The 27,489-nt window shown below is 47.2% G+C and overlaps 1 protein-coding gene across 2 annotated transcripts in view; it reads right to left on the bottom strand.

The window, feature by feature from the left end:
• Window positions 1–27,489, bottom strand: part of fbxw5 (F-box and WD repeat domain containing 5) — a 185,912-nt gene that overhangs the window by 36,644 nt on the left and 121,779 nt on the right. For both annotated transcript variants that reach the window (XM_060841241.1, XM_060841242.1), the window contains exons 2-4: window positions 20,325–20,541; window positions 5,800–5,957; window positions 4,769–4,943 (exon numbers count right to left, since the gene is read on the bottom strand). In XM_060841241.1, the coding sequence (XP_060697224.1) occupies window positions 4,769–4,943; window positions 5,800–5,957; window positions 20,325–20,517 (526 nt within the window). In that variant the 5' untranslated portion in view covers window positions 20,518–20,541. The remainder of the gene's footprint in view (window positions 1–4,768; window positions 4,944–5,799; window positions 5,958–20,324; window positions 20,542–27,489) is intronic.

Genomic DNA, 27,489 nt, shown 5'->3' with positions numbered 1-27,489 from the left:
TCATAACCCACAATTCCCTGATAAAAAAGAATCTATTCGTCTCTATCGTAAAGTCAATCAATGACTTTGGTCTCCACAGCCTTCTGTGGCATGGAGTTTCACAGATCCATCACCCTCTCACTGAAGAAATTCCTCCTTATCTCAGCTCTAAAAGGTCATCCCTTAACTCTGAAGCTGTGCCTTTGGGTCCTGGTCCCTCCTATTAGTGGAACTATCTCTACATTCACGCCATCCAGGCCTCTCAGTATTCTGTAGGCTTCAATCAGATCCCCATTTTCCTTTGAGTTACAGACCCAGAGTCCCCAACTGATCCTCATATCTCAAGCCCTTAATTCCTGAGATCATCCTTAGATTGAGAGCCTAAAACCACCTTCAATTTGTTCGCCCCTGCTTTATCTAAACTCCATTGAGTACAGACCCAGAGTTGTCAACCGCTCTTGCATATTACAAGCCCTTCATCCTGGGACCTTGCTTGTAAGACTTGTCTGGACCCCATCCAACGCCAGCACAACCTTCCTCAGATAGAGAACCCAAAACAGCTCACCATTCAAACTTCTGACCACAGCCATACAAATCCTAAGTACTACATCCCTGCTCTTGTATTCCAGCCCTCTCAAAACCACATCTGTGGTGGGTAAGTTAATTGAGAAGATTCTGAGATGATATACAGGCATTTGGACAGACAGATTTTGATTGGGAGTAGTCAACATGGCTTTGAGCATGGGAGATCATGCCTCACAAATTTGTAAGAACTTTTTGATGACATGACCAGGAAGGTTGATGAGGGCACGGCGGTAGATGTAGTTTGTATGGATTTCAGTAAGGCCTTTGATAAGGTTCCACATGGTAGGCTGCTCTGGAAGGTGAGATCACATGGTATCCAAGGCAAGCTGGCAAACTGGATACACAATTGGCTTGACGGTAGGAAGCAGAGGGTAATGGTGGAAGGATGTTTGTCGGACTGGAGGCCTGTGACTAGTGGAATGGCTCAGGGGTTGGTGCTGGGCCCATTGCTGTTTGTTATCTATATCATTGATTTGGATGAGAATGTACAAGGCATGATTAATAAGTTTACTGATGACACTAAAATAGGTGATACCATGGACAGTGAGGAAGGTTATTAGAAATTGCAGAAGGACCTTGATCAGTTGGGGAATTGGGCTGGGAAATGACAAATGGAGTTTAATATTGATAAGTGCGAGGTTTTGCATTTTGCAAAGTCAAATCAAGGTCGGAGTTTCATGGTAAATGGTAGGGCCTTAAGGAATATAGTGGAACAGAGGGACCTTGGAGTTCAGGTGCATGGTCCTGTGAAAATGGAGTCCCAGGTAGACAGGGCAGTGAAGAAAGCTTTTTGCACACTGGCCTTCATCAGTCAGAGCATTGAGTACAGAAGTTGGAAGTTATGTTGCAACTGTACAGGACACTGGTGAGGTCACACTTGGAGTACTGTGTTCAGTTTTGGTCACCTTGCTATAGGAAGGATGTTACTAACTGGAAAGAATGCAGAAGGAATTTGCAAGGATGCTGCCTGGACTCAACGACCTGAGTTGTAGGTAGAGATTGGATGAGCTAGGATCTTTTTCTTTCGAGAAGAGGAAACTGTGGGGTGGGGATCTCATATAAGTGAGTCAGATCATGAGAGGCATGGACAGAGTGAATGCACTCAGTCTTTTCCCCAGGAATGGACAATTGAGCACGAGAGGGCATCAGTTTAAGGTGAGAAGGAAAAAGAATAAAAGGGAACCTAAGGGGCAACTTTTATACACAGAGGGGGGTATGCCGATGGAATGAACAGCCAGAGGAAGTGGTTGAGGCCGGTACATTAACAACATTTAAAAGGCATTTGGACAAATACATGGATAGGAAAGGATTAGAAGGAGATGGGCCAAGTGCAGGGAAATGGGGTTAGCATGGGTGGATATTTTGGTCGGCATGGACCAAAGAGCCTGTCTCCATGCTTTGGGATCTATAACTCAATGAGTGCTAACATTGTATTTGCCTTCCTCACTGCCTACTGAATGTGCATGTTAACCATGAGAGAATCCTGAACAAGGACCCTGAAGTCCATTTGCACTTTACACTTCTGAAGCCTTTCCCCATTTAAAAACGCCTATGCCTTTATTCTACTGTGTGCATAACTTCATACTTTCCCACATTGTATTCTATCTGCCAGATCTTTGCTCATTCTCCTTGCCTGTCCAAATCCTACTGCAGCCTCCCTGCTTTCTCAACACTACTTGCCCCTCCTCCTATCTTTCTGTCATCTGCCAACTTAGCAACAACATCCTTAGTTTCTTTGTCCAGACTGCCAACATATAACGTGAATACTTGTGGTTCCAACACTAACTCTCCGCAACTTCACCACTGACCCTTAGCATCCTGACAAAGACCCTTTATCACCACTCTCGGTCTGTCAGCGAATCCTCTGTCTGTTCCAGTACGTCGCCCCTAAACCTAGGGGCTCTTCTCTTATTTCGCAGCCTGTGCATCTTCACGTCCAAGGCCTTCTGGAATCCAAACAGATCATGTTCACTGGCTCTCCTTTGTCTAACTTGTTTGTAAGCTCCTCAGAGAATTCTAATAGATTCATCAGGCATGAACTCCTCTTGATGAGGCCATGGGGAAAAGTAAAGATGCTGGAGATCAGAGTCGAGAATGTGGTGCTGGAAAAGCACAGCAGGTCAGGCAGCATCCGAGGGGGAGGAGAATTGAATTTTCAAGTATAAGCTCTTCATCAGGAAGGAGGCCTCAATCCTGATTTACCTGCACTCCCAAGAACTCTGCAATCTCATCCTTAATAATGGACTTAAAAATTATAGCCCATTAGCCTGACCTTGGCTGTTGGCAAGATTTTAATGTATTCTGCCTCCCTCCCTTCTTAAATAGGAGTGTTACATTAGTCATTTTCCAGTCCTCTGGGATTCTCCTTGACTCCATTGATTCCTGAAACATTACAATCTCCTCAGCAATCTTCTTCAGAACTCTGAGATGTGGTTCATCCAGTCCAGATGATTTAGTCAGATTCCCCAGCACCTTCACTTTAGCAATTGCTATTACACTCACTTCTGTCTCCTGACTCTCTTGAAGTTCTGGTATACAGCTCTTGTCTTCCAACGTGGAGACTAATGCAAAATACGTATTCGATTCCTCTGCTTTTAGTTTGTTTCCTGTTACTATTTATTCATCCACACTTTTCAGTGATCCATCCTTCACCCTTACCTCCCGTTACATAAAAAAAACTCTTGCAATCTTCTTTAATGTTACTAGCTAGATTACTGATATATTTCAGCTTCTACAACATATTGCATCTCCTCTGCTGGCTTTTAAAGGTTCCCCAATCCTCTACTTTCCCACAAATCTTCACCATATTGCATGCTTTGTCTTTCGCTTTTCTACTGTCCATGACTTCCTTTGTCAGCACAGTTGCCCCATCGGGATAAGTTTCTGATGTGCCTCCCAAAATACTCTAGAAACCCCTGCCATTGCTGCCCCTCCATCATCCCTGTCAGGCTCACCTTCCAATCAGCAGTGGCCAGCCCTTCCTGCACATCTTTCTAGTTCCCTTTACTCAATTGTGTGCGTTATATCTCCAGCCACTTCCTCTCAAACTGCAAGGTGACTTCTATCATATTGTGGTCACTCCCCCCAGGGGTTCCTTCACCTCAAGTTTCACTGAATCAGTCTGTCTCATGACACATCGCTGAATCCAAAACTGTCTGTTCCCGCGTTCGCTCTACCACAAGCTGCTCCAAAAAATCCATCTCATATACCTGTACATTCCACAAACGTTTTTCTGGGATCCACTCCCAATCTGATTTTCCCAGTCCACCTGCATGTTGACATCTGCCATGATTACTTTAACATAGCCTTCCTTACATGCCCTTTCAATCTCCTGATAAATTTGCTGCCCCATATCCTGAATACTGCTCGGTTTTCTCCTTTGCAATTTCCCAACTTTAACTCCTTTAGAGGTCTTGTGATCACCTTCTTTAGCCTTTCCATTAGGATCCTATTCCCACTTCAGTTCAGGTGGACCAGATCCAATGTTAAACAAGTGTCAGATCAGTCCCCATCACAATTGTACCAGTGTTACGCAATGGCAGACAGGTTCACATCAGTACAATACCTCAGTGGTATAAAGCTATCCCCATCAATATTGCAGTGCAGTGTTACAAAGTGACAGACCTGTCCCCACCAGTACTGTACCCCAGTGTTATACAGGGACATACCTGTCCCCACCAGTACTGTACCCCAGTGTTATACAGGGACAGATTTATCTCCATTGAAAGAAGGTCCAGCACTGTATTCTCGATGTGAAATACATCTATCTGGCTTCATCTTGCTCTGATTTCATATATTTTTGATATTGCATCATTCCCTTGTTTTCGGTAGAGACCAAGACTGAAAGGTTTAATATGCGCACCTGCATTCTCCTGAATGCAGAAGATTAAGGGTACTGATATTGAGTTGTGTATTTAATAGGCCCTTGTAATTCTGTCCTGCAAAAAGACAGTGAATAAGAAAGAGGAACTGCAGCTTTCAAGACTGAGATCAACAAATTTTGTTTTTGAAGGAATATGGATCAAAGATGGGTCAATGGAGTTTTGTCCTGATCATCCATCTCGTTATTGAATGGGTAATAGGCTTTCGGAAAGCAATGGCCTCCTCCTGTTCCCATTTTGGTCAAAATATGTTTCCCAAGGCTCAGTGTTTTTTTCTGGTATTGCTGAACCCACTCATTAACATTATGCTGGCAGAGAGGTACCTAGACTGAAGACCGCGATTTCACCAGACGATGAGCTGTGTGGCCCAATGTAGACTCCAGAGACAAGGAGGAGGGTATCCTCAGCATTGAACTGGGAGAACTGGGTATAGCTCCAATTGTAGGGGCGCATATTGGCACTGTGCAACACTGAAATCTCCAAATCATTGCTCCACACCTGAAAGAAACAATGAAAATGACACTGAGGATGCCATCTAACAGTCAGAGTTCCTGTTCAACAGAATGAGCTCAGGTACTTACAGGTTTGTAATAAAACATCTTACAACAACGTGTTACCTAAAAATAAGACAGTAATGGCTGAAAATAGGCCGTGTTGGGTAGCAACCGAAGTGAAATATAGACAAGTTGTCATCACATATAGGCAACATTCCCTACACAATAGAAATGAAAATAAATCTGGGCAGCCAATGGATTCTGAGAAACGTCATCTGAAAAAGACTGAGGCGAGACTGCAGCATACTGAACAAGAAACAAGATAGACAGGAAACTAGACGTTGCTTGAACATTTCAAACAATGCCCAGGACTACCTACATGTGTTTATCCAAAACCAGTATATACCAAAAACTACATTCGGAACAAATTGAAAGAGTCATTCAATAACGTAACAATGGTACAGACTCCAAAGACAGAGAGAGAGAGATAGAGAGAGATTGTAAAGACACAGTAAGAGAGGTTACAAAGACACAAAGGTCATAAACTCACAGAGCAAGAGATTTTAAATGCACACAGAGGGTGAGAGAGATCATAAACTCAGACAAAGCGAGAGAAGACAGAAATCATAAACTTTGCATGAAGTTGTAAACTTGAGAGTAAGAGAGGTCATAAACTCACACAGAGAGAGACCATAATTTCAGAGTGTAGGATGTGAAGTCAGAGTGAGAAAAATTGTAAAGTCAGTGAGAGAGGGTACAAACTCACACAGACTGACAGAGGTCAGAAAGTTATACAATGAGATAGAAGTCCTAAATTTATAGAGTGACAGAAGTTGTAAATTCAGACAGAGAGATCTCACCTTGACAAAACAGTCCTTGGAACAGGATCCAAATAAGTAGCCATTGTGAGAGAAACTGACATGTAAGACTTGGTCACGATGTTCCTTCAAGGTCTCCACTTCTACACATGGAATTGTGTCGTACAGTCTCTGAAATTCACCCAGCCATGAAACTGCAGCTAGAAGAAGCAAGATATTAGCATTGAGCTGTGTTAGCCTGTGGCAATACAAGGTATTCCGATATCTGTTTTAGTTGAACATCTATTTCCTTCCTGTACCCTGCCTGTAAACTCTAAGCAGCTACCTGTGGGGATGGTGTGAGAGAAATAGACCTGTGGCATATTGGTGAAGGTGGCATTTCCTCATGAAAGCTGGCATGAGTCACAGTGTTAGGCAGTGCAGTGTTTTGCTATCAGAGTTGAAGAGTGTATTGCTGGAAAAGCACAGCAGGTCAGGCAGCATCCGAGGAGCCGGACAGTCAATGTTTCGGGAAGGGTTTATGCCCAAAATATCATCTCTCCTGCCCCTCAGATGCTGCCTGACCTACTGTGCATCTGAGGTCCTCACTTTCTCCAGGGTTTTGCTGTGCTCTATATCAAGGCTAGAATAAATATCCCAGCATTAGCACAAGAATTGATGAGTACAATGTCATTGATGAGGTTCATATAGACTTCCCAAAAACATTCGCTCATAGAAAGAACAAGAACGAGAGGGTATTGATAGAAAGTGATGTCAAAAGAAGCAAGGGTAATGTGAGAACAGATTTCTTCACTCAGCAAGTTGTGAGGGAATACACTGCCTGGAAATGTGGTGGAGGCAGGTAAAATTGAGGTATTCAAGAGGGCATTGGATGGTTATTTGGACAGAAATGAGAAAACAGAGTATGGCATTAAGTAATGGAGCTAGTTCAGGTATGATGGGCTGAACGATCTCCTACCGCACCATAACAATTCTGAGATTTGATTAAAAAGTTGCAATTAGCCCCGAGTCATGAAATAAAAGGGCCAGTAGCAACACAGATAAGAAATTGGTTAGGTGACAGGAAATCTTAGAGCAGCAAACATTCATTGTATGGACCGGGGAAGTTTTATATCCGGATTTTATATATTCATTCATGAGATGAGGGCATCGCTGGCTCGCCCAGCATTTACTGCCCATCTCTAATCGCCCCCATTAGCAGTCAACCACATTGCTGTGAGTCTGAAGTCACATGGAGGTCAGGCCAGGTAAAGATGGCAGTCTCCTTCCCTAAAAGACATTAGTGAACCAAATTGTGCTTTTAATTGAAGGTAGCTATTTTTTTTTAAAGAATGTAACTACCTTTAATTGTCACTCCAAATTTTTATTGAGTTCAAATTTTACCATCTGTCATGCTCTGATTCAAACCTGGATCACCAGAATATTCTGGATTACTAGCCTAGATCTCCCAAAGATTGGTATTAGGCCCAATTTTATAGACTATTAGGACCCTTCTATATATATAAATGAATGACCAACATCTTCGTGCACAGAACACAATTTGAAAATCTACAGATGACAAAAGAATTGCAAGCATTGTGAACTCTGAGACCGATGGGGATTAACTTCAAAAGGACACAGCTGGGTTGTGGACAGGCAGCAGATGAAAGTTATGGAAAGAAGTGTGAAATGATTCATTTTGGTCAGAAGAATGCAGAGAGACAGTAAGAAACAATTGATACAATTCTTAAAGGAGGCGCAGGAACAGATGGCCCTGGCTGTTCATGTGTATAAATTATAAATGGTTCAGAGAGTGGTTTCATAAAGCATACAAGATCCTGAGCTGCATAAAAAGAGGGACAGAGTACAAAAACAAGAAAATCATACTAAATCTCTGTAAACCAGTGCTTTAAACTCGAATGGACTAATAGAAGAGTGTAGAAATGAATGAAGGTGGAGGTCAAAAATAGCCAACACTTAAAAAATATGAAAATTGATACATCAATTAAACAGCTGTGAATTCCCCAGATAGGAGCCAGGGAAATGGCAAAGATTAATCCAGACCAAAACAGGCTTTTCCCAGATGGCAGATACCATATGAGGTGGTGGTGATGATAACTGATAGGCATGCATTTATAGATATGAAAGGACAGCGCAAATGGAAATATTATACTCAGTTACAGATATATGAAAGGCTACAGGACAGTCACCTGGATGACAGTAGGCATGGTTGGCGGTGTTACAAGTTTGTAGTCAAGATGTTTGCAGATGTACCTGAAATGGCCTGGGAAGCCCCAGGAGTCATCAGCCAAAGCGAGATACAGAGGGACAGATCGAGAAAACGAACGTTGAGATACCTAACAGGGTAATCTCCTCCACCTGACAGACTCAGACAGTAATTGTATAGATTACACAAGGTACAAATTTAACAGTTAGTAGACAAAGGATTCCAATCAGATTTACAAATCTCAGATGTGGATGGATGACAGCCTTCCACATGGATGGGATGAGCCAACAATCAAAGTGAATTGAGGATGGCACGGTGGCTCAGTGGTTAACACTGCTGCCTCACAGCACCAGGGTCCCAGGTTCAATTCCAGCCTTGGGTGACTGTCTGTGTGGAGTTTGCACATTCCCCCTGTGTCTGCATGGGTTTCCTCCGGGTGCTCCGGTTTCCTCCCAAAGTCCAAAGATGTGCAGGCCAGGTGAATTGGCCATGCTAAATTGTCCATAGTGTTAGGTGCATTAGTCAGAGGGAAATGGGTCTGGGTGGGTTACCCTTTGGAGGGTCGGTGTGGACTTGTTGGGCCGAAGGGCCTGTTTCCACACTGCAAGTAATCTAATCTAAATTTACAAACTCTCAAGGACCTAAATATTGCATCCTTAGAACCTGGCCGGTAATTTGGACCTGAGCAGAATACACAACAGAGCTATGGGACTGGGTATACGTTACTGTGTATGTGAAGCCAACATTACTATGAGTTCACCTTGAGACTTTCTCAACAATATTGTGGGACCATAGCTTAACTTGACTGCTGGCTGGAAGAAGCTACCTCCCCTTTGTGTGGGAGTCTGGTCTGGAGGACCAGTATTGTGCAACTATATAAAGATCAACACAACTGACAGGATAGATGGTGTTATAACTTTAGTGCCTGTGGATAATAAAACCCCACACAACGTCCAAAACCAATGAGTCCACCAGCAGATGGAATAGCTAGGGTAGGGTACAAAAACCCAAACCATGATGGCATCATAATACTACAGGCATTTTCAAAGTGACTTAGAATGTTTCAGGAACATTCCCTTTCTGTCTATAATATGTCACAATAACAAAATGCTACACAATGGGTTAGACAACAATTTGTAAAAAAATGATTAGAGATTAGGGCGGCACGGTGGCACAGTGGTTAGCACTGCTGCCTCACAGCACCAGAGACCCGGGTTCAATTCCCGACTCAGGCGACTGACTGTGTGGAGTTTGCACTTTCTCCCCGTGTCTGCGTGGGTTTCCTCCGGGTGCTCCGGTTTCCTCCCACAGTCACAAAGATGTGCGGGTCAGGTGAATTGGCCATGCTAAATTGCCCGTAGTGTTAGGTAAGGGGTAAATGTAAGGGTATGGGTGGGTTGCGCTTCGGCGGGTCGGTGTGGACTTGTTGGGCCGAAGGGCCTGTTTCCACACTGTAAGTCTAAGTCTAAGTCTAAGATTCTAAGCTCAGAATTGCCCTGGAAATTACGGTAGGCCAGAAGTCTAAATATAGGGGGAGGAGAAGCCTGAATGGGAGTACTAGTGGGTTGTTCAAAAGTGCTAACTCTGCCCTCAATTGAGGGAATATGTATAGATTACATAATTACACCTCCTGGGTGTCCAAGGGTTACAGTTGAATGTGTGGGTGAAGAGCTCGTATAAGAGGGAGGGTTTCAGACATCTGAATCATTGCGACCTCTTCCAGGCCATGTGGGTCCCAGACAAGAAGAAAGGTTTGCACCTAAACTGGACAGGCACCAATATCATCGCAGTGCCACTCGGGAGGGTTTAAACTAATATGGCAGGAGATTGGCAAACAGAACAGCAGGTCACAGCATGTGGAATGATCGAGGAGAAAGTCAATGCTAGGTCAACTAAGTCAAATAGGAAGAACAGGCAGGGTCAGGTTAATGAACACAGCAGGACGAGTGGTCTGAAGTATATGTAATGCAAGAAATATAACAGGATAAGCAGATGAGCTTAGAAGAGACAGTGAGGACTGCAGATGCTGGAGAGTCAGAGTTGAAAGTGTGATGCTGGAAAAGCACAGCAGGTCAGGCAGTATCCGAGGAGCTGGACAGTCAGCATTTCGGGCTTAAGACCTTCATCAGGCCTACTCCTCGGATGCTGCCTGACCTGCTGTGCTTTTCCAGTGCCACACTTTTTATGACTCAGGATGAGCTTAAAGGCTGATTTAGTACATGGGACAATCACGTGGTAGCCATTATAGAAACGTGATTGAGAGAAGGGTAGGACTGGCCAATTGATGCACCAGGGTTTTGATGTTTCAGGCATACCAGACAGGAATTCCATTACTGATGAAAGAGAATGTAACAAAGAGAGACATCCTGGAGGGCTCATCCAGACAGGCCATATGGGGACAACTCTGGAATAAGAAAGGTGCAATCACCAAGATGGGGTTATACTATAGGCCTCCTAATACTCAGTGGGAAAATCATGGAAAGATTTTAAAACCTAACAGGACTTGTTGTAGTAAGTAATTCTAACTTCCCCAATATTGACCAGGACTCCTTTAGTGCCAAGGGCTTAGACGGGCAAAATCTGTTAAGCGTATCATAGAACATAGAAAAATATGGCGCAGAACAGGCTCTCTGGCCCACGATGTTGTGCCAAGGTTTAATCCTAATGTAAAATATAATAACCTACGCACCTCTCAACTCACTGTTATATATCCAGGAAGGTTTCTTGAAATAATATGTACAGAATCCAAATAGGAAAGGGGCAGTACTAGACCTCATTTGGAGAGTGAGCCTGGCCAGGTGGTTAAAGTTTCAGTGGGGGAACATTTTGAGAACAGCGATCATCAAGCTGTAAGTTTTAACATGGTTATAGACAATGGAAAGGCTGGTCCTTGCATGAAAGTGCTAACTTAGGGGAAGGATAATTCCGTCAGTATTAGGCAGGAACTGGAGAAATTAGATTGGGGTGGCTGTTTGAGGGTAAATCTGACATATGGAAGCCTTTTAAAGGTCAACTAATCAGAGTTCAGAACTGGCATGTTCCTGTGAGAATGAAAGATAAGGGTGGCAAGATTCAGGAATTTTAGATGACAAGAGATATTGAAAGGGTTAGTCAAAAAGATAAAGGAACCATATGTAAGGTTTAAGAAACAAAATCAAACAAGACCTTTTAGGATAATAAATGAGACAGAAAATAAATTAGAAATTAGGAGGGTTAGGAAGGGAGGCCCATGAAATGTCCTTGGCAAATAGGGTTAAGGAAAATCCCAAGGTATTTTATATATATATTAGGACCAAGAGACTAACTAGGGAAAGGGTAGGTCCACTCAAGAACAAAGGAGGGAATTAGTGCATAGAGCCAGAGAAACTGGGTGAGGTCCTGAAACAGTAACTGGGTGAGGTCCTGAAACAGTACTTCACATCAGTATTCACCGTTTCAGCAGCAGCAGTGGGTGTGGTGAGAATGAGGACCAGGGGCTGCTGGGAATGTAAATTAATCCTTTAGCTGGGGCTGTTTTCCCTGGAGCGTCGGAGGCTGAGGTTTACAAAATTGAGGGGCATGGATAGGGTAAATAGGCAAAGTCTTTTTCTTGGGATTGGGGAGTCCAGAACTAGAGGGCATAGGTTTAGGGTGAGAGGGGAAAGATATAAAAGAGACCTACAGGGTAACTTTATCACATAGAGAGTGGCACGTGTATGGAATGAGCTGCCAGAAGTGGAGGAGGCTGGGACAGTTGCAACATTTAAGAGGCATTTGGATGGTATAAGAATAGGAAGAGTTTGGAAGGATATGGGCTGGGTGCTGGCAGATGGGACGAGATATCTGGTCGGCATGGACGGGTTGGACCGAAGGGTCTGTTTCCATGTTGTACACCTCTATGACTCTAATTACTTATCTCCAGAATAGGCGGCGTGCACACTGAGCAGGAGCGGACATGGGACTGCTGAATAAGTGAGGTAATATATTTGGGTGGTTGCTTTACCCGAAACACTACTTAGGTAGTGTCTCCCACCCATCCAGCTCCTCAACAAAAAAAAATTCTGTGCACCGATTTGGTCAGGTTCCTAGTTTTTTTTCAGTAGTTTCTTTGGGAATTCAGAACAGTGGGAATGGATGTTAGGGCAGTTGCATGCTCCTCCTGTAGGATTTGGAAGGTAAGGAACCACTAATGTTCCCACTGACTTCATCTATGACAAGTGCACCCACGAGTGCACAACAACTGTGTTATGGAACTGGAGCTGGAGCTGGGTGGACTTCAGGTCATTCGGGAGGCAGAGAGGGCAATAGAGAGGAGTTACAGGGAGATAGTCACACCTCAGGTACAGGAAAAAGATAGATGGGTAACAGTCAGGGGACAGGCAGACAGTGCAGGGATCCCCCTTTGGCCATTTCCCTCAATAATAAATATACCGTTTTGGATACTGTTAGAGGGGAATGATCTACCAGGGGAAAGCTATGGTGGCTTGGTCTCTGGTATTGAGCCTGGCTCTGTGGCTCAGAGGGGAAGGGAGGGAGAATAGAAAAGCACTAGTGGTAGGAGACTCAATAGTTAGAGGAACGGACAGGAGATTCTGTGATCATGAACAAGACTCCGGGAAGGTATGTTGCCTCCCAGGTACCAGGGTCCGGGATGTCTAGGATTCAGTCTACAAGGTTCAGATGGGGGAGGGTGAGCAGCCAGAAGTCGTGATGCACATTGGCACCAATGACATTGCCAGCAAAATGGATGAGGGTCGAAAAGGTGATTTCAGGGAGTTAGGTTGGAAGCTAAAAAGCAGGATGAGCAGAGTAGTAACGTCAGGATTACTACCGGTGCCACGTGCTAGTAAGGTGAGGAACAGGGAGCAAATGCAGCTGATTATGTGGCTACAGGGCTGGTGCAGGAGGGAGGGCTTCAGGTATGTAGATCATGGAGGTACCTTCTGGTGAAGGTGGGACCTGTACATGAAGGACAGGTTACACAAACTGGAGGGCACTAATGTTCTGGGCAGGAGATTTGCTGGAGCACTTTGGGAGGGTTTAAACTAGTTTGGCAGGGGGATGGGAACCAGGGCTATAGATGAGGTGGAAGGGTGGGTTAGTAAGTTTGCCAATGACACAAAGGTCAGTGGTCTGTAGATAGCGTCAAGGACTATTGCAGACAACAACAAGACATTGACAGGATGCAGAGCTGGACAGAGAAATAGCAGATGGAGTTCAACCTGGATAAATGTGAAGAGATTCATTTTGGAAGTTCAAATTTGAATGCTGAATACAGGGTTAAAGACAGGATTTTTGGCAGTGTGGTGGAACAGCGGGATCTTGGAGTCCGCATACATAGATCCCTCAAAGTTGCCAGCCAAGTTGACAAGGTTGTTAAGAAAGTGTACGATATTTTGGCTTTTATTAACAGAGACATTGAGTTTAAGAGCTGCGAGGTTTTGCTGCAGCTCTACAAAACCCTGGTTAGACCACACTCGGAATATTGTGTCCAATTCTAGTCACCTCATTATAGGAAGGATGTACGTGTTTTAGAGAGGGTGCAGAGGAGATTTACCAGGATGCTGCCTGGATAAGAGAGCATGTTTATAAAGAGAGGTTGAGTGAGCTCGGGCTTTTCACACTGAGGAGAAGAAGGAAGAGAGGTGACCTGATAGAGGTAATGAGAGGCATTATAGAGTAAATAGCCAGAGACCATTACCCAGGGCAGCAATGGCTGAGATGAGGGTGATTGGAGGAAGGTACAGGGGAGATATCAGGGGTAGGTTCTTTACACACAGAGTGGTGGGTGCATGGAATGCACTGCCAGTGATGGGAGTAGAGTCAGAGACATTAGGGACATTTAAGCGACTGCTGGACAAGCACATGGGCGGCAGTAAATCGAGGGGTGTGTAGGTTAGGTTGATCTTAGATTAAGTTAAAAGCTCGGCGCAACATCATGGGCCAAAGGGCCTGTACTGTTCTCTGTTCTGTGTCCTACAGGGACATGAATGTGTTCATGATATAGAGAGAGTATATTGATATTACCATAGAATAGAACAGAACAGAATCCCTATAGTGTGGAAACAGGCCATTCGGCCCAATCGAAGTCTATACCGATCCTCTCTAAAGCACCTAACATACACATCCCTACAAATATTCTGGTGCATTTCAATATTAAGGAGGATGTTAGACGTCTTGAAAAACATTACAGTAGATAAATCGCTTGTGCCTGATGATATTTATCCCAGGATAATGAAGGTGGGAAAGGAGGAATTCCTGGCCCCTACAGAGATCTTTGTATCCTCTTCAGCCACAAGTGGGGTCCCAAATGACTGATGACTAGCCAATGTTGTTTCTTTATTTAAGAAGGGCAGCAGGGATCATCCAGGAAATTACAGGCCGTGTTGGGAAGCCTTGTCTCACAGACCTGACTGATTTTTTTTTGACAAAGTAACAAAATTGACTGGTGAGGGTAGAGCAGTGGATATTGTCCACACGGACTTTACTAAAGCATTTGATTCAAACATCAGGTTGAAACTCGAATGCAGCTGCCAACAGAGAATGTTTATCTTTTCACAGACTCAAACAGAATGGATTTTTTTGTCACAGGGAGGAGTGTTCACTCCTTCGTTATTTATACTGAAATTGTACCTTTCGTTTGATTCAGCATGAATTCTTAATCTAGGAAGGATCGCTCAATTGTAGTTGATTGGATAACCATGACCCATGTTAATTTATGATTAGCAGATGCAAATGAATTGCAATCATGTGGTTAGCCCTGCTGCCTCACTGTCCTGGGTTCGATTCCAGCCTCAGGTGACTGTCTGTGTGGAGTCTGTACATTCTCCCCGTGTCTGCATGGGTTTCCTCTGGGTGCTATGGTTTCCTCCCGCAGTCCAAAGATGTGCAGGTCAGGTGAACTGGCCATGCTAAATGCTCATAGTGTTCACAGATGGGTAGATTAGGTGTATTAGACAGGGGAAAAAGCAATAGCGTAGGGGAATGGATCTGGGTGGGATACTCTTCAGAGGATTGGGGTGGTAAAAATAAGGACTGCAGATTCTAGATTAGAGTGGTGCTGGAAAAGCACAGCAGTTCAGGCAGCATCCGAGGAGCAGGAAAATCGACGTTTCGGGCAAAAGCCCTTCATCAGGAAGAGAGGCAGGGAGAGATAAATGAGAGGTGGGTGAGGTGGGGTGGGGGTGGGGGAAGGTAGCAAAGAGTACAATGGGTGAATGGGGGTGGGGATGGAGGTGATAGGTCAGAGAGGAGGTGGTATGGATAGGGTGGAAAGGAAGATAGGCAGGTAGGACAGGTCATGAGGACAGTGCTGAGCTGGAAGGTTGGAGCTGGGGTGAGGTGGGCGAAGGGGAAATGAGGAAACTGGTGAATTCAGATACATGTGACTACATATGCTTGAATAAAAGCGCTGAAAAAAATAGAGTCTCACCTGATCACTGTGGGTGGGGGCACTGAACTTCCATTTGATTCTCTCTATTGCCTCCATTGTCTCTTCATGTAACTTGTGCATACTCATTTCCTGCTCCTTACATTCTATCTTGGATCATTTATTACCTGTCCTCTTGAACACCTTTTCTCAACACTTCCTCTTTCTACCTCCTTTCCTATTTTCAAAACTGGGAAATACATCTGTTTGACTAATTCTTGCTTCCAACCCAACTTGGAGTTTTGCCCATCTACTTTTGCAATACCACAGACAGCAGGTTTATTCAAAAACAATTAAGTGGCTAAGTTAATAATGGGAGGGTGAATACTTCCTTGAGAACACGAGAAACCATACCCAAGGCAACCAGTTAGCCCGAAGGCTCCGGGTGACCAGCTGCTTTGAGACAATTTGGGAACTAACGGTACACAAGTTCAAAAAACGTTAAAGGGATGGAAAGAAATCTAGACAAACTGCCATTTAAAGTCTGGGGTAAGAGGCAAATTCACTCCAGAACAGGAAAAAGACTTGCAATCATATCATATCTTTCGTAACCTCAGAACACCTCAGAGGTTATTACACAAATTTAATGCTCACGGGCAACGAAAATAGAAGCTGCTGAAAAAGCTCAGCAGGTCAGGCAGCAGCTGTGAAGAGAAACCAAAGTTCATGTTTTGAGTCCGGTGATCATTCCTCAGAACCCAAAACGTTAACTCTGATTTCTCTTCACAGATGCTGTCAGACCTGCTGAGCTTTCCCAGCAACATCTGTTCTTGTTTCTGGTTTACAGCACCTGCAGTTCTGTTGGTTTTTATTTAATGTTCAAGGGATTCAACATGAACGTGGAGTAAGGACTGATTTGAAAGCATGAATGAAAAGGTGGTTTTGGGGACATTGGGAATAGTACTAGAAGGACTGGTGTTGAGCCCTTAGCTATTTTCAGAATCGCCCTTACCTATCTACATTAAGACATCTAAATTTGCTTACTATACACACCTCCATTGGAAAATTGAGGATGGCACAGTGCCTTACAGTGCGAGGGACCCAGTTCAATTCCAGCCTTGGGTGAACAGGAGTGTGGAGTTTGCACATTCTCTCCATGTCTGTATGGCTTTCTGCCATGTCCTCCAGTTTTCTCCCACAGTCCAAAAATGCGCACATTAGGGGGATTGGCCATGCCAATTTGCCTTGTAGTGTCCAGGGATGTGCTGATTGGGTGAATTAGCCATGGGAAATATGGAGTTATGGGGAGACGGAGCTATGGGGGACACTGGGTCTGGGTGGGATGCTGTCCCGAGTGTCAATGTGGATTTGATGTGCCAAGTGGCGTCTCTCCACACTGTAAGGATTCAGTGAAAGGAAGTCGGAGATGGCAGAGACATACAGACAAGGGAAGTGACATATAGACTGGAAGGTGACAGGTAGAGGGGGGTTTAAACTAACTCTGCAGGGGCATGGGAACCTGGACTGTAGCTTTAGGGTGCAGGACCTTGAGTGTAGGGTGGTTAGGAACATGGCATCAATCTCGAAGGAGGGCGCCTGTAAACAGGAAGGTGGCTTGAAGTGTGTATACTTCAATGCGAGAAGTATACAAAATAAGGTAGGTGAACTTGCAGCGTGGGTTGTACTTGGAATTTCGGTGTTGTGGCTATTATGGAGACATGGGTAGAACAGGGACAGGATTGGCTGTTGCAGGTTCCAGGGTTTAAATGTTTTAGTAGGGTCAGAGGTGGGGGTAAAAGAGGGGGAGGTGTGGCATTGCTTGTCAAAGATAGTATTACAGCAGTGGAAAGGACGATGGATGAAGACTCGCCATCTGAGGTAGTTTGGGCTGAGGTTAGAAATAGGAAAGGTGAGGTCACCCTGTTGGGAGTTTTCTACAGGCCTTCCAATAGTCCTAGAGACGTAGAAAAAAGGATTGTGAGGATGATTCAGGAGAAGAGTGAAAGTAATAGGGTGGTTGTTATGGGGGACTTTAACTTTCCAGATATTGACAGGGAAAGCTATAGCTCGAGTACGTTAGATGGGTCAGTGTTTGTCCAATGTGTGCAGGAGGGCTTCCTGACACAGTATGTAGACAGGCCAACAAGAGGTGAGGCTATACTGGATTTGGTTCTGGGTAACGAACCAGGCCAGGTGTTAGAATTGGAGGTAGGTGAGCACTTTGGGGACAGTGACCACAATTCAGTGACCTTTACTCTAGTGATGGAGAGGGATAAGTATGCACTACAGGGCAAGAGTTATAGCTGGGGGCAGGGAAATTATGATGTGGTGAAGCATGACTTAGGATGTGTGGCTTGGAAAAGTAGGCTTCAAGGGAAGGGTACAATCGATATGTGGAGTTTGTTCAAGGAGCAGCTATTGAATGTCCTTGATAAGTATGTACCTGTCAGGGAGGGAGGAAAGGGTCGTGTGAGGGAGCCGTGGTTTAATAAGGAATTGGAATCCCTTGTTAAAGGAAAGACGGCGGCCTATGTAAAGATGAGGCGTGAAGGTTCAGTTGGGGCGATTGAGAGTTATAAGGTAGCCAGGAAGGATCTAAAGAGAGAGCTAAGAGAAGCAAGGAGGGGACATGAAAAGTCCTTGGTTGGTAGGATTAGCGAAAACCCAAAAGCTTTCTATAGGTTTGTCAGGAATAAAAGAATGACTAGGGTAGGAATAGGTCCAGTCAAGGATAGTAGTGGGAAGTTGTACGTGGAAGCTGAAGAGATTGGAGAGACACTGAATGAATACTTTTGGTCAGTATTCACTCAGGAACAGGACATTGATGCCGATGTGAATATTGAGTCACAATTAATTAGAATGGATGGCTTTGAGGTATGTAGGGAAGAGGTGTTGGAAATTCTGGAAAGGGTGAAAATAGATAAGTCCCCTGGGCCTGATGGCATTTATCCTAGGATTCTCTGGGAAGCAAGGGAGGAGATTGCAGAGCCATTGGCCTTGATTTTTATGTCCTCATTGTCTACAGGAATAGTGCCAGAAGACTGGAGGATAGCAAATGTGGTTCCCTTGTTCAAGAAGGGGAGTAGGGATAACCTTAGTAACTATAGGCCGGTGAGTCTTACCTCTGTTGTGGGCAAAGTCTTAGAGAGAATTGTAAGGGAAAGGATTTATGAACATCTGGATAGGAATAATGTGATCAAGGATAGTCAGCATGGTTTTGCGAAGGGCAGGTCGTGCCTCACAAACCTTATTGAATTCTTTGAGAAGGTGACTAAGGAGGTGGACGAGGGTAAAGCGGTTGATGTGGTGTATATGGATTTTAGTAAGGCTTTTGATAAGGTTCCCCATGGTAGGCTACTGCAAAAAATACGGAAGTATGGCATTGAGGGTGAGTTGGAGGTTTGGATTAGGAATTGGCTGGCTGGAAGAAGACAGAGGGTAGTAGTTGATGGTAAAGGTTCATCTTGGAGTGCAGTTACGAGCAGTGTTCCACAAGGATCTGATTTGGGACCATTGCTGTTTGTCATTTTAATAAATGACCTGGAGGAGGGGCTAGAAGGTTGGGTGAGCAAGTTTGTGGATGATACGAAAGTCGGTGGAGTTGTTGACAGTGAGGAAGGATGTGGCAGGTAACAGCGGGATATAGATAAGCTGCAGAGCTGGGCAGAAAGGTGGCAAATGGAGTTCAATGTAGCTAAGTGTGAAGTGATTCACTTTGGTAAGAGTAACAAGAAGATGGAGTACTGGGCTAATGGTCGGATACTTGGTAGTGTGGATGAGCAGAGGGATCTTGGTGTCCATGTACACAGATCTCTGAAAGTTGCCACCCAGGTAAATAGTGCTGTGAAGAAGGCATATGGCGTACTGGCTTTTATTGGTAGAGGAATTGAGTTCCGGAGTCCTGAGGTCATGTTGCAGTTGTATAAGACTCTGGTGCGGCCGCATCTGGAGTATTGTGTGCAGTTTTGGTCGCCATGCTATAGGAAGGACGTGGAGGCACTGGAACGGGTGCAGAGGAGGTTTACCAGGATGTTGCCTGGTATGTTAGGAAGATCGTATGAGGAAAGGCTGAGGCACTTGGGGCTGTTCTCATTGGAGAAAAGAAGGTTTAGGGGTGACTTGATAGAGGCGTACAAGATGATTAGGAGTTTAGATAGGGTTGACAATGAGAACCTTTTTCCATGTATGGAGTCAGCTATTACGAGGGGGTATAGCTTTAAATTAAGGGGTGGTAGGTATAGGACTGATGTTAGGGGTAGATTCTTTACTCAGCGAGTCGTGAGTTCATGGAATGCCCTGCCAGTAACAGTGGTGGACTCTCCCTCTTTATGGGCATTTAAACGGGCATTGGATAGGCATATGGAGGATAGTGGGCTAGTGTAGGTTGGGTGGGCTTGGATCGGCGCAACATCGAGGGCCGAAGGGCCTGTACTGCGCTGTATTTTTCTATGTTTCTATAGAGGATAAAGTGGGAAAGAAAGAAATTAACAACATTATCGAGAGGAACGGAAAGGCAGAATATTTTTTAAAAAGGTGCAAAACCATTAAATTTGGCATTCACAGGAATTTGGGTGCATCACAGAAATGGAAGATACATCTCAACTTCGTTCACAGGCTAATTTGAAATTAAAATATTGAAAAATCAGCCACGTGAGCAATTCTTGCAATCCATGCTCCTAGAGTTCTCATTCCAGCTGCTTGGACAAGGACCACTTCAAAAACTACATGCAGCAAGGATACCAAAGGCACGTTCGTCCTGAGTGCAGGGTGTGAAGTCAGGAAGCCTTGCTGTAATTCTACAAGGCTTTATTGAGACCATATCTGGAGAACTGTGCTCAGGTTTGGCCTATTACCTGAGAAAGGTAAAATATACTGGCCTCAGAGGTAAGCTTGAGGTCAAAGGTCAGTTGTTGCCATATTGAATGATGGAGGCTCATGAAGCACTGAAGCATTCCCTCCTTCGGTTCAACAACGTATGAACGCACCCTATCCAGCAGAAACAAACAGACAAACCTGGGTGACGAGGCACCGAGCGATTCACATTGTAGTAACGATAAAAGAGATCCTTCCAGAGAAATTCGTCGCGAGACACCCCGTACCACTGCCTGCAAGTGGTGCCAGCTGCGAGGACATCTTGATGTTCCAACTTCAGGAAGACTTCCAGGAGAACAGTGTCTGGCAGCTGGGGGAGGCCCCCTCCCTCCATCCTATCATTCTGAGCTCATGGACACTGAAAAGAAAATCATCAGGAAAAGAATGAAGCCGCATTCATTCCTACATTGCAATACTCCTTGGGGGTCAAACAAACCACATCTTACACAGCAACTCAGCAACATTTCTGGAACTCTGGATTTTAAAATATTTACTTTGAGGTGACTGGCCAGGTCAGGATATGTTGTCCATCCCTCACTGTTCTTCAGCTGAGTGGTTTGCTTGGCAATTTCACACCTAGTTAAGAATCAATCACATTACTATGGGTCACCACTGTCTCAGTGACCTTACCATGACACCACTGTCTCAGTGACAATATCAGTAATAGATTCAGAAGGTCAGCAAAGAGACTCTGCAATGGTGCCTACACAGAAACCCACAGCTGCACAGTGCAGAAACAGCAGTGATAAAGAACGTAACCATCTGAGAAACAGGGATATCTACAGTCCAAAGCACCTACACCAGGTTATAGAACATAATTTCAAAGTATTCACACATTAAACACAAAAAAAACACTCTACCTGTTTAACTAGTTGACCAGCAAGTGCAAGAAATAGATCTGATCCCAGAATCGCAGCGCAGGACAGAACCATCATTATCACAGCGCAGGACGGAATCTTCAGTGCCGCTCCGCACAACTGAACCGTCAGTATCTGAGCACAGGACTGAACCGTCAGTGTTGCTGCACAGGACTGAACCGTCAGTGTTGGAGCGCAGGACAGAACTGTTAGTGTCAGAGCGCAGGACTGGACCGTTAGTGTCGCAGCACAAGACGGAACCGTCAATATCGCAGCACAGGACAGAACTGTCAGTATCGCAACACAGGACGGAACCATCAGTATCGCAGCGCATGACTGAACCGTCAGTGACGCAGCGCAGGAACGAACCATCAGTATTACAGCACAGGACGGAACCGTCATTGTCGCAGCGCAGGACAGAACTGTCAGTATCGCAGTGCAGGACTGAACCGTCGGTGTCGAAGCGCGGGACTGAACCTTCAGTATCGGAGCGCAGGACAGAATCATCAGTGTCACAGCGCAGGACGGAACCGTCAGTGTCGCAGCGCAGGACTGAACCGTCAGTGTTGCAGCGCAGGCCTGAACCGTCAGTATCGGAGTGCAGGACTGAACCGTCAGTATCGGAGTGCAGGACTGAACCGTCAGTATCAGAACACAGGACAGACTGTCAGTGTAGCAGCTGCAAATGTGTTGCTGGTCAAAGCACAGCAGGTTAGGCAGCATCTCAGGAATAGAGAATTCGACGTTTCGAGCATAAGCCCTTCATCAAGGGCTTATGCTCGAAACGTCGAATTCTCTATTCCTGAGATGCTGCCTAACCTGCTGTGCTTTGACCAGCAACACATTTGCAGCTGTGATCTCCAGCATCTGCAGACCTCATTTTTTACTGTCAGTGTAGCAGCGCAGGACTGAATTGTCAGTGTTGCAACGCAGGACTGAACCGTCAGTATCGCAACGCAGAATGGAACCATCAGTGCCGCAGCGCAGGACAGAACCGTCAGTGTCGCAGCACATGACAGATCCGTCATTATCTGAGCGCAGGACGGAACCGTCAGTGCCGCAGCGCAGGACTGAACCGTTAGTATCGGAGCACAGGACTAAACCATCAGTATCGCAACGCAGGGCAGAACCGTCAGTGTCGGAGCGCAGAACTGAACCATCAGTGTCGCTGCATGTGACTGAACCGTCAGTGTTGCAGCGCAATGACGGAATCGTCAGTTTCACAACACAGGACGGATCCGTCAGTATCTTAGCACAGGACAACCATCAGTGTCGCAGAGCAGGACTGAACCGTCAGTGTCGCAGCGCAGGACTGAACCGTCAGTGTCGCAGCGCAGGACTGAACTGTCAGTATCTGAACATAGGACTGAACCGTCTGTATTGCAACGCAGGACGGAACCGTTAGTGTCGCAGCGCAGGACAGAGCGGTCATTATCTGAGTGCAGGACGGAACCATCAGTGCCGCAGCGCAAGATTGAACCATCAGTATCGCAACGTAGGCCTGAACCGTCAGTATCGAAGTGCAGGACTGAACCGTCAGTGTCTGAGCACAGGACTGAACCGTCAGTATCTGAGCGCAGGACAGAACCGTCAGTGTCGCAGCGCAGGACTGAACCGTCACTGTTGCAGCAGAGGACAGAACTGTTAGTGTTGCAGCGCAGGACGGAACCGTCAGTATCTGAGCACAGGATAGTACCATCTGTATTGCAGCGCAGGACTGGAACGTTCGTGTCAGAGCGCAGGATGGAACCGTCAGTGTTGGAGCGCAGACGGAATCGTCAGTGTCGCAGCGCAGGCCTGAACCTTCAGTGCCGCAGCGCAGGCCTGAACCGTCAGTGTTGGAGCGCACACTGGACCGTCAGTGTCGCAGCGCAATGACGGAATCGTCAGTTTCGCAACGCAGGACGGAACCGCCAGTATCTTAGCACAGGACAGAACCGTCATTATCTGAGCGCAGGACGGAACCGTCAGTGCCGCAGCACAGGACTGAACCGTTAGTGTTGGAGTGCGGGACGGAATCGTCAGTTTCTGAGCACAGGACTGGACCATCAGTGTCTCAGCGCAGGACGGAACAGTCAGTATCTGAGCATAGGACAGAACCGTCAGTATCTGAGCGCAGGACTGAACCGTCACTGTTGCAGCAGAGGACAAAACCGTTAGTGTTGCAGCGCAGGACGGAACCGTCAGTATCTGAGCACAGGACAGTACCGTTTGTATTGCAGCGCAGGACTGGACCGTTAGTGTCAGAGCGCAGGACGGAACCATCAGTGTCGCAGCGCAATGACGGAATCGTCAGTTTCGCAACGCAGGACGGAACCGCCAGTATCTTAGCACAGGACAGAACCGTCAGTATCTGAGTGCAGGACTGAACCGTCAGTACCACAGCGCAGAACTGACCCGTCAGTATCGCAGCAGAGGACAGAACCGTCAGAGTCGCAGCGCAGGACTGAACCATCAGTATCGGAGCACTGGACGGAACCGTCAGTATCGCAGCGCAGGACTGAACCGTCAGTATCGGAGCGCAGGACGGAACAATCAGTATCGCAGCACAGGACGGAACCATCAGTGTCGCAGCACAGGACAGAACCATCAGTGTCACAGCGCAGGATGGAACCGTCAGTGTCACAACGCACGACGGAACCATCGGTGTCGAAGCGCAGGATGGAACCGTCAGCATTGCAGCACAGGATGGAACCGTCAGTGTCACAACGCACGATGGAACCGTCATTGTCGAACCGCAGGACTGAACCATCAGTATCCGAGCGCAGGACAGAACCGTCAGTGTCGCAGCACAGGACTGCACCGTTAGTGTTGCGGCGCAGGACTGGACCATCGGTGTTGCAGCGCAGGACAGAACTGTCAGTATCCGAGTGCAGGACAGAACTGTCAGTGTCGGAGCGCAGGACTGAACCGTCAGTATCGGAGCGCAGGACGGAACCGTCATTATCTGAGCTCAGGACGGAACCGTCAGTGCCGCAGCACATGACAGAACCGTCATTATCTGAGCTCAGGACGGAACCGTCAGTGCCGCAGCACATGACAGAACCGTCATTATCTGAGCGCAGGACTGAACCGTCAGTATCGGACCATAGGACTAAACCATCAGTATCGCAACGCAGGACAGAGCCGTCAGTGTCGCAGCACATCACTGAACTGTCATGAGTCGCAGCGCAGAACGGAACCGTCAGTATCGCAGCGCAGGACAGAACCATCAGTATCGCAGCGCAGGACTGAACATTCAGAATTGCAACCCAGAATGGAACTGTCAGTATCTGAGCACAGGACAGAATCGTCATTATGTGAGCACAGGACTGAACCATCAGTGCCGCAGCGCAGAACGGAACCGTCAGTATCGGAGTGCAGAACTGAACCATCAGTATCGGAGTGCAGGAGAGAACCGTCAGTGTCGCAGCGCATGACGGAACCGTCAGTCTCGCAGCGCAGGACGGAACTGTCAGTCTCGCAGCGCAGGAAAAAAACCGTCAGTGTCGCAGCGCAGGACGGAACTGTCAGTGTCACAGCGCAGGAAAAAAACCGTCAGTGTCGCAGCGCAGGACGGAACCGCCAGTGTCACAGCGCAGGACGGAACCGTCAGTGTCACAGCGCAGGACTGAACCGTCAGTATCGGAGCGCAGGACGGAACCTTCAGTGCCGCAGCGCAGGACTGAACTGTCAGTATTGCAACGTAGGACAGAACTGTCATTATCTGAGCGCAGGACGGAACCGTCAGTATCGGAGCGCAGGACGGAACCTTCAGTGCCGCAGCGCAGGACTGAATTGTCAGTGTCGCAGCGCAGGACTGAACCGTCAGTATCGGAGCGCAGGACGGAACCGTCATTATCTGAGCTCAGGACGGAACCGTCAGTGCCGCAGCACATGACAGAACCGTCATTATCTGAGCGCAGGACAGAACCGTCAGTATTGGACCATAGGACTAAACCATCAGTATCGCAACGCAGGACAGAGCCGTCAGTGTCGCAGCACATCACTGAACCGTCATGAGTCGCAGCGCAGAACGGAACCGTCAGTATCGCAGCGCAGAACAGAACCGTCAGTATCGCAGCGCAGGACTGAACATTCAGAATCGCAACGCAGAATGGAAGTGTCAGTATCTGAGCACAGGACAGAATCGTCATTATGTGAGCACAGGACTGAACCATCAGTGCCGCAGCGCAGAATGGAACCGTCAGTATCGAAGTGCAGAACTGAACCGTCAGTATCAGAGTGCAGGAGAGAACTGTCAGTGTCGCAGCGCATGACGGAACTGTCAGTCTCGCAGCGCAGGACGGAACTGTCAGTGTTGCAGCGCAGGAAAAAAACCGTCAGTGTCGCAGCGCAGGACGGAACTGTCAGTGTCACAGCGCAGGACAGAACTGTCAGTACCTGAGCACAGGTCAGAACCATCATTATTGGAGCGCAGGATGGAACCGTCAGTGTCGCAGCGCAGGACTGAACCGTCAGTATCGCAACGCAGGCCTGAACCGTCACTATCGGAGTGCAGGACTGAACCGTCAGTGTCACAGCGCAGGACTGGACAGTCAGTGTTGCAGCACATCACTGAACCATCATGAGTCGCAGCGCAGAACGGAACAGTCAGTATCAGAGCACAGGACTGAACCATCAGTATCGCAGCGCAGGACTGAACCGTCAGTGTCGGAGCACAGGACTGAACCGTCAGTGTCGCAGCGCAGAACAGAACCGTCAGTGTCGCAGCGCAGGACGGAACCGTCAGAGTCGCAGCGCAGGACGGAACTGTCGGTATCTGAGCACAGGACAGAACCGTCATTATCGGAGCGCAGGACGGAACCGTCAGTATCGGAGCACAGGACAGAACGGTCAGTGTCACAGCGCAAGACTGAACCGTCAGTGTCACAGTGCAGGACTGAACCGTCAGTGTCACAGCGCAGGTCTGAACCGTGACTATCGGAGTGCAGGACGGAACCGTCAGTATCGCAGCGCAGGACGGAACCGTCAGTGTCGCAGCGCAGGATGGAACGGTCATTATCACAACGCACAACAGAACCATCAGTATCGAAGCGCAGGACGGAACCATCAGTATCGCAACGCAGGACTGAACCATCAGTATCGCAACGCAGGACTGAACCATCAGTATCACAACGCAGGACGGAACCGTCAGTGTCGCAGCACATCACTGAACCATCATGAGTCGCAGCACAGAACGGAACAGTCAGTATCAGAGCACAGGACTGAACCATCAGTATCGCAGCGCAGGACTGAACCGTCAGTATCGCAGCGCAGGACTGAACCGTCAGTATCGCAGCGCAGGACTGAACCGTCAGTATCACAGCGCAGGACTGAACCGTCAGAGTCGCAGCGCAGGACGGAACCGTCAGTGTCACAGCGCAGGACGGAACCGTCAGTGTCGGAGAGCAGGACTGGACCGTCAGTGTCGCAGCACAGAACGGAACCGTCAATGTCGCAGCACAGGACGGAACCATCATTATCTGAGCGCGGGACGGAACCATCTGTGTCGCAGCGCAGAACAGAACCGTCAGTATCGGAGCGCAGGACGGAACCGTCAGTGTCGCAGCACAGGACGGAACCGTAAGAGTCGCAGCGCAGGACGGAACCGTCAGTGTCGCAGCGCAGGACGGAACCGTCAGTGTCGCAGCGCAGGACGGAACCGTCAGTGTCGCAGCGTAGGACGGAACCGTCAGAGTCGCAGCGCAGGACTGAACCGTCAGTGTCACAACGCAGGACAGAACCGTCAGTATCGCAACGCGGGACAGAACCGTCAGTATCAGAGCCCAGGACTGAACCATCAGTATCGCAGCGCAGGACTGAACCGTCAGTATCTGAGCACAGGACTGAACCGTCAGTGTCGCAGCACATCACTGAACCATCATGAGTCGCAGCGCAGAACGGAACAGTCAGTATCAGAGCACAGGACTGAACCATCAGTATCGCAGCACAGGACTGAACCATCAGTATCGCAGCGCAGGACTGAACCGTCAGTATCGCAGCGCAGGACTGAACCGTCAGTATCACAGCGCAGGACTGAACCGTCAATATCACAGCGCAGGACTGAACCGTCAGTGTCACAGCGCAGGACTGAACCGTCAGTGTCACAGCGCAGGACTGGACCGTCAGTGTCGCAGCACAGAACGGAACCATCATTATCTGAGCGCGGGACGGAACCATCTGTGTCGCAGCGCAGAACAGAACCGTCAGTATTGGAGCGCAGGACGGAACCGTCAGTGTCGCAGCGCAGGACTGAACTGTCAGTGTCACAACGAACGACGGAACCATCAGTGTCGCAGCGCAGGACAGAACCGTCAGTATCGCAACACAGGACAGAACCGTCAGTATCGCAACGCAGGACAGAACTGTCAGTATCAGAGCCCAGGACTGAACCATCAGTATCGCAGCGCAGGACTGAACCGTCAGTATCTGAGCACAGGACTGAACCGTCAGTGTCGCAGCGCAGA

Source organism: Hemiscyllium ocellatum, chromosome 21 (assembly GCF_020745735.1).
Source record: "Hemiscyllium ocellatum isolate sHemOce1 chromosome 21, sHemOce1.pat.X.cur, whole genome shotgun sequence".
Lineage (NCBI taxonomy): Eukaryota > Metazoa > Chordata > Chondrichthyes > Orectolobiformes > Hemiscylliidae > Hemiscyllium > Hemiscyllium ocellatum.
Note: the sequence above shows the minus strand (reverse complement) of the source record. Positions and strands in the feature narration are given on the sequence as shown.